The 10,885-nt window shown below is 40.7% G+C and overlaps 1 protein-coding gene across 2 annotated transcripts; it reads right to left on the reverse strand.

The window, feature by feature from the left end:
• Positions 1–2,758: 2,758 nt before the first annotated feature.
• On the reverse strand, positions 2,759–4,770 carry LOC115138029 (uncharacterized). Of its 2 annotated transcripts, XR_010465309.1 has the most exons (4): positions 4,089–4,770; positions 3,384–3,980; positions 3,199–3,248; positions 2,759–3,079 (listed from the first exon to the last, which is right to left on the reverse strand). XR_010465309.1 is itself a non-coding variant. In XM_065025431.1 (3 exons), exons 1-3 carry the CDS (start codon positions 3,412–3,414, stop codon positions 2,936–2,938), a joined length of 225 nt encoding a protein of 74 aa, XP_064881503.1. In that variant the 5' UTR covers positions 3,415–3,614; the 3' UTR covers positions 2,759–2,935. The 2 variants fall into 2 exon arrangements, 1 of the variants encoding a protein (XP_064881503.1); XM_065025431.1 differs by lacking the exon at positions 4,089–4,770 and having other exon boundaries at positions 3,384–3,614.
• Positions 4,771–10,885: the final 6,115 nt, after the last annotated feature.

Below are 10,885 nucleotides of genomic sequence, written 5' to 3' on the forward strand. Positions count from 1 at the left end.
CTGTTTTGTCATTGTGGGTTGTGGGTGATTGTCTATGTATGTTGTTTGTTAGCACAGTTCTTATAGCGGCACAGTGGTTTTTCGTTTATTGTTTTGTATTCAGTGCTTTCTTTAATTAAAATATCATCATGAACACATACCACTCTGCAGTTTGGTCTGCTTCTTACGACGATCATGACAGGAGGAGATAGGTTAAAGAAGGATTATTAAGCCTTGAAACAATTGAGACATGGATTGTGTGATTCAGAGTGTAAATGGGCAAGACAAAATATGTAAGTGCCGGTGTGTGTCAAGAACTGCAACGCTGCTGTGTTTTTCAAGCTCAAAGGTTACCTGTGTGTATCAATGGTCCACCACCCAAAGGACATCCAGCCAACTTGACACAACTGTGGGAGGCACTGGAGTCAACATAGGCCAGCATCCCTGTGTAAAGCTTTTGACACCTTGTAGAGTCCATGCCCCAACAAATTGAGACTATTCTGAGGGACTTCTGCTTGTCAAACATCACTTTCACAAATCATGGGTGTTAATATGGAGTATGTCCCCCTTTGCTGCTATAACAGCACTACTCTTACATTTACATTTACATTACATTTAAGTCATTTAGCAGACGCTCTTATCCAGAGCGACTTACAAATTGGTGCGTTAACCTTATGACATCCAGTGGAACAGCCACTTTACAATAGTGCATCTAAATCTTTTAAGGGGGGGGGGGGGGGGTAAGAAGGATTACTTTATCCTATCCTAGGTATTCCTTAAAGAGGTGGGGTTTCAGGTGTCTCCGGAAGGTGGTGATTGACTCCGCTGTCCTGGCGTCGTGAGGGAGTTTGTTCCACCATTGGGGGGCCAGAGCAGCGAACAGTTTTGACTGGGCTGAGCGGGAACTGTACTTCCTCAGTGGTAGGGAAGGCTTCCCACTACATGTTGGAACATTTCCGCAGGGACTTGCTTCCATTCAGCCCCAAGAGCATTAGTGAGGTGGGGCACTGATGTTAGGTGATTAGGCCCGGTTCGCAGTAGGTGTTCCAATTCATCCCAAAGGTTTTCGATGGGGTTGAGGTCAGGGCTCTGCTCTCTTAGCCAACCAGCTAATTTGACACACTTTATCTAGTCTGTTTTACTCTGTGGTTAATGTGGTTCTAAAAGGAATCTATCAGAAGGAGGATCCTCTATTGGTCTCATTCTGACAGAGGAACCTGCAGTTGACTTTTTGCTTCAAAGACATGTCTGTTTGAGAATGTACTGAACGTTCTCACATGACATCACAAAATTGCCCCTCCCCCCCGGACCACAAGTTAGAATAGATGGTGCTGCATAATACATGAGGTGCTTAACTCAGAGGGTTCAGATAGGGTTCATTAGCAGTTATTTGTGGTTTGTAACTGATTTCAGATAACAACATATATATTACAGTCAGTTTTATATATACTTGCTTTGCTGTGACTAAGCTATCATGGGAAACATGAACAACAAGTAAAGATGGTGAGAACAACATTGACACCACATAGACATCCTGTTGAAAACCACAGAGACACAGAGAGCAGGTAGGAGGGTGTGCACAAAGACAGCAGGCCCTCTCACCAACATATTATATACGACCTCATCTTGTGCTTACAGCAGACTGCAGAGTACCTGGGAACTTGTTCACTGTGTGGGGGTGGGTGTGAATGACATGCTATCAACACAACTAAAAGATGACAACACATTACAGAGGAGAGATGACTTGATTAAATAGGTTGTCTCCCATTCTTATTCAACTACTCCCTGGAACTCAATACAAAACTACACACAGACACGAGTCATTGTCTTCGTCATATACAGTAGAGATCACTCTGCTACCCATTTTATTTTGAATGATTGTGTGTCTCCTCCTGGTATCTAAGCTACACTTTATAATAACTTAGTTTATGTTAGTAGTAATGATCCAGTGATGATGACTACCCAGACTGTTGGATGCAAGTGACTCTAAGATTCTGAAATGGATTTATAACGTGATACAGATGTGTAATATGTCTGTAATAAATGTATATATTACCTTGTTAAAGATTCTTCACAGACACACAGTGTCTTTGTTGGTACTTTGTTGACAGATATTATGACTATACACATGAACTATCTCTGGAAAGTACATTTTCAATGATTCTTCGACAAATTTGTAAACAATTTGAACATTTTCACAACTTCTAAAAGTTGCTGTGATTCTACTGGTGAAGCTGCCACAGGGGACTTCCATATACACTACTGCTCCCTATCGACAGATAAAGGAATTTTGTCAATGGTTTGTAAAAACTGCTCAGTCACAATATGTACATTGTCATATCTGAAATCAGTCTCAACAATATAAATGATGTTCAAAGTATATTCACCTAAGATGTTTATTTTACTTCAAGACTATTCTCATGAAGAGAGTGAGTTGTGCTCTTAGTGAAATGGCTGTTTGTGGTTTAGATGCAATGAGGTGTGTGTAGAGAGCACGTGGTGTGGACTGACAGTCATTGCTGGTGGTTAGAGATGAGTTTAGCTGAGAGTTAAATCTATTTAGAGCATTCAGAACACTACAGAGATGTTTTCAGGATACAGCTAAAAAAGAGTTTGAGACAAACTAAAACACCAGTCAATAGATGCATATTCACACTGCATTATGCAACCAAAAATAGCTTTGTTACATTGAGCATCAGCCTAATATGGTTGTTGCAAACTGAATCTGTGGTAGAAATTTAAGGACAGAGAAAAATATGAATGCAAACCAAACAATATCTCTATATGAAATCAGTTTAATGTTTAATTGGATCTAAAATGCACAACAGTATCATTGTTAATAAAAGGAGATTGACAGAATACAATTTTAACACACAATGAAAAGCCATAGTTACACATACAGTGTAGAAATCACAAAATCGGTGCGAGTTGTTATTAAAGAGCAAAAGTTGATGTTTCAGTCCATGTTTTGGCACCTCAGCCCAGAGTACACAGTGTCTCTCTCCATGGTGCTCCTCTGTCTCTGGGTCTTTGGCTTCTTGTGGATGACATTCAAAGCAGCGTAATGGACCGATGTGAGTGTGTCATCATCTTCTCGATCCTAAGAGAAATAGCAATAGATTCCAAAGACATCATGAAATGACCTGATCATTTGATAGAAGGATCTGTTTACAGTTCATGGAACTCGTACAAAAAATGATCGCTTTATGGTCTGCATACCTGGTTATGAGAACCGGGGACTGCCGGACCACTTGACTGAGTGTGCGTTTCTTTTAGACAAACACATGGAGGAATAATCATCATCAACATCTTCGTAAAATGAATTTACCCAGTTTCATGACTAAAACTTGTAATCTATACTGCACCTACAGCTTTAGCATATTTTGCAGACAATGATAACTTACCTCCGCACAGCAGAGAGGTTTTCTTGGTCATCTTATACAAAACACAACCAAGGACAATGATGAGGATGACACAAATAGACAACGCTACACCCAGGCAGTACACCAAGAGAACCTGGTGCTCCTTACAACCATCTGTAGAAAAACAGACATTGATAGAGGAGATTCAGGACATTTTGTTCATCCAGGCATATCATTTATTCATAGCAGTATGAAGAAATGTTAGACATTTTCAGAAATGTCAGAAATATCACTTGCGGTCAATGTCCAGCTTGGTCCCATTCCCAAATAGTATTTCTCCACATGAGGCCACAGCACAGTAGTAAGTCCCAGCATCAGAGAGGCTGAGGTTACTCTTGGGGAGGTTGTAGACACAGCTCTGTGTATGAGACCCAGCCTCAGGGCTCTTCTCACACTGGTCTCTCCTGTCTCCATTGGTGTAAATTATTTCTGGAGGTGATTCTCCTGAGCCATGTCTGAACCAATAGACACTGTGTTCTCCTGCACAGGTCTCAGTGTGTATTGTACAGTTCAGAGTCACAGAGTCTCCAGGCTGGACTGACTCAGACACAGGTTGCTGTACAACAGTTTTGCTTGATCCTGAAATAAAAAGTTACCAATGAATTTTAGATGATAGATTAGCACATTTGAAGAATTAACATACAAGCTATATTTTACGATATTACTGTTAATACAACAACAGCCTACCTTTCAGAATGAGAATTATCCCGTTTTTGAATTCCATCACATTAACATTAATTCCCCCACAGACATATGTGGCGGAGTCAGATGGCTGAGTGTTGGAGATGTGTAGATGAAAAAATCCATTTCCACTTTGCACTGTGAACCGAGGGTTATCTTTAAACTCAGTGTGAAATTTTGCACGACCATCATATTTGTAAATTGTTGATACAAGTTGAGGCTTCTGTCCTACTGCTAGCTTGTACCATGAGATATAAGAATTTCTGTCCGGATAGAAGCATTGCAGAATCACATTGTCTCCAAGATGAGCGTGCAGAAGAGGACTTGGATGGCTAATGTCCTCCGTGTCCACTATAAATAAAATACAGAGAAGATTACTCAAACATTTACTTACTTTAATTACATTAATCATAAATCCTGGTTGGGTGTGGTGTACAGTGTTTGGCTTTCCTGTGTGTGTGAATCAAACATGGTTGAACATTGATTCAGGAGTATGAAATATTAGAATCCTTGGTTTACCAAAATTATTTTAAGTTGTTAAACTACAATAACACAGATCATATAATGAGACGAACTTACAGGCTTGGATGAGAACCAGGACAAGACACAACCTGAACATCCTTCAACTTCTCTCTCTCTGGTCTGGTGTAGCAGAACAACTGAGATGAGGGTCAAGAGACAAAGTGAAGTGACAGCATCAGCGGAAATATGTATCTACATGCACCAAAGGAGGCACAACTTTTAGGTTGGCTCCATTGGTTGTTTGAAGAGGAAGTGAGGTCAAAAAAATGTCTCACCTTACATACATACAGTATGTATTCATAGATGAATCAATGATGCTATTCTCTCTAAAATTCTTACGCTACCACAATGGAGTGCTATTTTTCTTCAAGTGGTATAAAGTCAGTGACAATTGAAAGTCTCCACTAACACTTAAGTATTCATTTTTGATACAAAGTGGGATTGAAATTTATTTAATTGTCATTTTTCGTCAACGATCTACACAAAAAAAACTATGTCAAAGTGGAAGAAATTCGAATAAGTGGTAAGAATTGGGCAAGTCATTAAACGTAGAGGAAAAAAACATGTTTATTGAAATATCACACAGGCAAGAAATCAGTCAGGAAGTTAAAGCTTGGTCGCAAATGGGTCTTCCAAATGGACAATGACCCCAAGCATACTTCCAAAGTTGTTTTCGTTTGGTCAGGGTGTGATGTGGGTGGGTATTCTATGTTGTATGTCTAGGTGTTGTGTTTCTATGTTGTGGCAATCAGAGGCAGCTGGTTATCGTTGTCTCTGATTGAGAACCATACTTAGACAGCCTGTTTTCCCACTATGGGTATGGGTAGTTGTTTTCTTTTTCGTATCTGTACCAGACAGAACTGTTTCGGTTTTGTTTGTTCACGTTGTTGTTTTTGTATTTTTCAGTGTTCTATTAAAATAATTATGAACATGTACCACACTGCACCTTGGTCCTCACCTTCTTCCACCTACGACAACCGTTACAATAACCCAACCAATTCAAAATACAATACTGAAAAAGATTTTAGAAATTGAAGGGAAGCCTAATATAGCGGAGTAAGCTTTGAGATATTAACTTTAACTTGAAGTCCTTTGACACAACATAAAATAGGTTGTTAACTGGGACTTTACGACCCCTGGGAAATAGCTTATAGTTGTATGGGTAAGGTTTATTAATGTCCAATAAATGCACCTCTATAGATAAGGATTCCAGAAAGGAGAAACACAGATCGAGATAGCAAAATACCCATAGAATGTGTTGAGAGAAGCACACACATAGGGAGTAGTGGTATATACATCAATTGTGAGACACATAGATTGTGAGAATATACTGTAGAACATAACTATAGTAATTGGATAGCGGTAGAAAGAACACACACATAGAAGGTAAAAAGCACATACACATAGAAGAAGATGCGACAGAAAAAGGATTGGGCGGCTGTAAAAGGAGACGTGACCACAGGACAGGGGGCAGCGGTTGTTTTACAGTGGGCTGTAGATAGAGAGCAGAGAGAGAGAGAGCGGACAGACAGGAGTCGAATATTTATTGCTACTCTTGGGGAAACAGCAGGAAAGATTTTTAAAAGAAAGGGAGAAAGTCGAGAAAAGGGGACGAGTCAAGAGAGGAAAGGAAAAAAGAAGATAAGGCAGAGACAACGAGAGAGAGAGTAAGGAGAATCTTCGCTGGGGAAACGCTTGGACCTTTAAATTGGGGCTATTTTCTGGGAATTGTCTCGGTAGTACGTGCCGGAGTTTACGACTACAGACAATTATAATAATAGGGTTATTTGCTTTGCGTCTACATCTTTTCAATAGTGCTGGTGGTCCAGGGGTAGAACTCTTGCCTACAACGTGGGAAACTCTGGTTTGTATCGCAGCCTATGCCCCGATAGACTAAAATTCATTCTGATTGTAATTCAAGTATTGATATGTTTTGCCAGGAGAGATACGGTTGTTAGTGTTTGTTTAAGATATAAACTGAACGTTTTAATAGCTTGTTTAGGTTAAATTGTAAGACTAATTCATTCTAAATAATACCGAGGCGATTTCGATGGAATACGTTGTCTTGCCTAAATGGTCTGCTGGAATAACCAATTGAGAATGGAGTCGAATTTAAATTACGGAATCATAGAAGAGACAGTTACCTAAATCTAAAGAAATTCTAAATAATAGCGGAGAGATAATGGCGATAGAGTGGTGCCCACCGAAATGTTCTTCATTCTTATGGATTGACTGACATATGTTATAAACTGAGCGAAGTACATGGTACTTTTACATTTTGTAGAAGAGAAAGTGGAAAGTTTTGTTTTACTTTTATGATAGAATTAAAGCAGAACTCAGTTTGAGTAGGGGGTATATTTTTGCCTAGAGGCAGGAATAGGAGAGTTGGTTGCAATGTTGCCAACTAATTTTCAGGGTAAGTTGCTAAATGACTTTGCGATATCATTGCGTGATAACGTAAAACTGTGTCATTACGTAGAATACACAATAACGTTACTCAAATTGATTTGACAGTTGTTCAGGTACAAACTCCCACTCTTTTCTGTACTTCTGGCAGTACAATTTTGATTGAGAGATGTTGAATGATGTTGTAAGTTCTGTTCAAGATCATACATTCATGACCAACTATATTCATTGGGTTTGGCTTGTCGAACCCTTACTACTGCTGCTGCAGTCAGCCAACAATGATTTGCAATTCGCTGAAATTGCTGCTGCCTGGGCACAGGCTGAGCGCCTGCTGCTGACGTCACTCACAATGCACTTTTGCAGCCAGGCAATGATGTTGTGACTGAGGGTGTGACAGGGAAAATGGTTTGTGTCATTTAGAGGGAAAATGCGTGCATTATAGCTTTGAGTCACTTTTCAAAGTTGCTAAAAGTTCCAAATACATTTTTAAATGTAGCTAAATTTGCTAAATCTAGCAACAAGATTGCTAGGTGGGCATCACTGGTTGGATGTGCGTGCTGGGCTATATTTGGTTGTAAGGGATTCAGGTCTGAATAGTTGAATCGTAAAAGTTTTTCTGGTTATTGATTCTTGGTTTGACTGTTTAGGTAACACCAGTGAAATTGAACAGGAAGTTAAGGTATTCTAACATTATAATCTGTTTCCATTACGTGGAACAATGACAGTTCCGCAAAGTGGATTGCAGGTTGAGTTCATTTTATTTTAAAGGGACAGTGCTTCATTGTCTTTAAAAAAAGTGTTCTGGGGACTGTAATCTTGAAGGGAGTGAGGGAGGTAGAGGCATGTTTATACCAAAATTGAAAAGGCCTGGAAATGTTTGGTTTGTTTTTAGCCTTTTGGTTTGAGGAGATTTCCATTTTCCTAGAGACACAATATCTTAAAGGGGTACACACATATGGAATATTAGAAGTTTTATTTTCTGAGTTTTAATTAAACACGTGAATTATTTTGATGAGGGAATGTTCTGGGAACCTGGGGTACAACATGTAGAAAATGTTTGATGTTTTTTCTTTAATTTGTATAATATAGTATGGAACACGAAGGTAAAAGGGTGGTATGACCTTTGACCTCTATCATGGCTTTCCTTTGTGGTCTGATCAGCGTCATGGGAGGGCCATTTGGATAATGAATATAAGGTCATTTGTGATACTGATTTTAAGGTAAATTGAGTAATTGATAATTATGAACGAGTTTATAGTTCTTCGACATAGTTGTAATTTGAACCAATTGAGAAGAAAGAAAGGGCATAGCCTTGGATTAATGGTAGACTTATGTTAAGTATTTAGAACCTAATCGAAGCTAACATGACAGGGATATATGACATTATATATAGATTATTGAGAGCATTGAGATAACCTTAATCAACCTATGCAATTACTTTAGAGATGGCCACCAAAGACAGGTGATTTATCTAAAATCCACGAGTTCAGACAGTGAGACATTTAGTAAATATTTGGGAACACCCCATATTTTGATACTGACTGTTATGAGACAGAGCGACACACAGATAGTAGAAAGGGCAGACGGAGAAGCCCTCCCCGCACTGCTGAGACCTTGATGGTTTGGGAGCAGAGAGGAGAAGGAGGGGGGGCTAGGAAAGGTGCAAGATAGAGAGAGAGAGCAGAATGAATTTGAGTTGCATGAGGAGAGAAGATAGGAGTGACACAGAATGGGTAGATAACTGTTCCTGAGTGGAGACAAAAGGGGCCTGACACTGAGCCATTGCATAGAAATTATTCGGCACAACAGGTCGAAATAGTAGCATGTACTAGTTCCTGTGAAATAAGAAAGGAGATAAAGGTTACTGTTTACATAGACAAGCACATAGGCATTTAAAACCATGCAAAGCAGCACAGATAAATCATAACCAACAGCGCAGTTCAAGAAGAAGAACATATTTACCAAGTAGACTAAAATAAAAAGTTATAATAAAAAGTAACACAATAAGAAAAACAATATCGAGGCTATATTCAGGGGGCACCGGTACCGAGTCAGTTGAGGTAATCTGTACATGTAGGTGGGGGTGAAGTGACTATGCATAGGTAACAAACAAACATCGAGTAGTAGTAGCAACATACAAAAGGGAGGAGGGGGGGGGGGTCAATGTAAATTGTCGGGTGGCGATTTTATGAATTGTTCAGCAGTTTTATGGCTTGGGGGTAGAAGCTGTTGAGGAGCCTTTTGGTCTTAGACTTGGCTCTCCGGTACTGCTTGCAGTGCGGTAGCAGAGAAAACAGTCTATAACATGGGTGACTGGAGTCTGACAATTTTATGGGCTTTCATCTGACACGCCTATTATATACGTCCTGGATGGCAGGAAGCTTGGCCCCAGTGAGGTATTGGGTCATTCGCGCAACCCTATGTAGTACCTTACGGTCAGATGCCGAGTAGTTACCATACCAGGCAGTGATGCAACCGGTCAGGATGCTCTCGATGGTGCAGCAGTAGAACCTTTTGAGGATCTGGGTCCCATGCCAAATCTTTTCAGTCTCCTGAGGGGGAAAAGGTTATGTTGTGACCTCTTCACGACTGTCTTGGTATGTTTGGACCATGATAGATCGTTGGTGATATGGACACCAAGGAACTTGAAACTCTCGACCCGCTCCACTATTTCCCCGTCGATGTTAATGGGGGTCTGCTCGGCCCGCCTTTTCCTGTAGTCCACGATCAGCTCCTTAGTCTTGCTCACATTGAGGGAGAGGTTGTTGTCCTGGCACCACACTGCCAGTTCTGACCTCCTCCCTATAGGAAGTCTCATCGTTGTCGGTGATCAGGCCTACCACTGTTGTGTCGTCAGCAAACTTAATGATGGTGTTGGAGTCGTGTTTGGCCACGCAGTTGTGGGTGAACAGGGAATACAGGAGGAGACTAAGAGTGAGTCTTGGGTGTCCGGGAGGATGCTGTTGATGTGAGCCATGATCATCCTTTCAAAGCACTTCATGGCTACTGACGTGAGTGCCACGTGGCGGTAATCATTTAGGCAGGTAACCTTCACTTCCTTGGGCACAGAAACTATGGTGGTCTACTTGAAACAGGTATTACTGACTTGATCAGGGAGAGGTTGAAAATATCAGTGAAGACATTTGACAGTTGGTCCGTGCATGTTTTGAGTACACGTCCTGGTAATCTGTCTTGCCCAGCGTCTTTGTGAATGTTGACCTGTTTAAAGGTTTTGTTCACATCGGCTACCGAGAGCTTTATCACACAGTCATCCAGAACAGCTGGTGCTCTCGTGCATGTATTGACGCTTTGCTTGTTTGATGGTTCCTCTGTGGGCATAGCAGGATTCCTTATAAGCGTCTGGATTAGTCTCCCGCTCCTTGAAAGTGAAAGCTCTAGCGTTTAGCTCGATGCGTATGTTGCCTGTAATCCAGGCTTCTGGTTGGGATATGTTCGTACAGTCACTGTGGGGATGATATCATCGATGCACTTATTGATGAAGCCGATTACTGAGGTGGTGTATTCCTCAATGACATTGGATGAATCCCGGAACATATTCCAGTCTGCGCTAGCAAAACAGTCCTGTAGTGCAGCATCAGACCACTTCTGTACTGAGCGAGTCACTGGTACTTCCTGCTTTAGTTTTTGCTTGTAAGCAGGAATCAGGAGGATAGAATTATGGTCAGATTTTCCAAATGGAGGGCAGGGGATCGCTTTGTATGCATCTCCTTGTGTGGAGTAAAGGTGGTCTAGGATTTTTTCCCCCTGGTTGCACATGTGACATGCTGGTAAAAATGTCGTAAAACTGATTTAAGTTTGCCTGCATTAACCTCTTGAACCTATGGGGGCGCTGTGTCATTATTGGATAAAAAGAC

The sequence above is a fragment of the Oncorhynchus nerka genome, linkage group LG12, assembly GCF_034236695.1.
Source record: "Oncorhynchus nerka isolate Pitt River linkage group LG12, Oner_Uvic_2.0, whole genome shotgun sequence".
NCBI classification, from domain to species: domain Eukaryota; kingdom Metazoa; phylum Chordata; class Actinopteri; order Salmoniformes; family Salmonidae; genus Oncorhynchus; species Oncorhynchus nerka.

What these genes read in the sequence shown, in the direction of transcription:
- LOC115138029 (XM_065025431.1), bottom strand. Translation starts at nt 3,414, where the DNA reads ATGACCAAGAAAACCTCTCTGCTGTGCGGAG. An exon ending in AACCTCTCTGCTGTGCGGAG is followed by an intron (nt 3,249 to 3,383) that starts GTAAGTTATCAT and finishes TTTGTCTAAAAG; the next exon opens with AAACGCACACTCAGTCAAGT. An exon ending in TCCCCGGTTCTCATAACCAG is followed by an intron (nt 3,080 to 3,198) that starts GTATGCAGACCA and finishes TATTTCTCTTAG; the next exon opens with GATCGAGAAGATGATGACAC.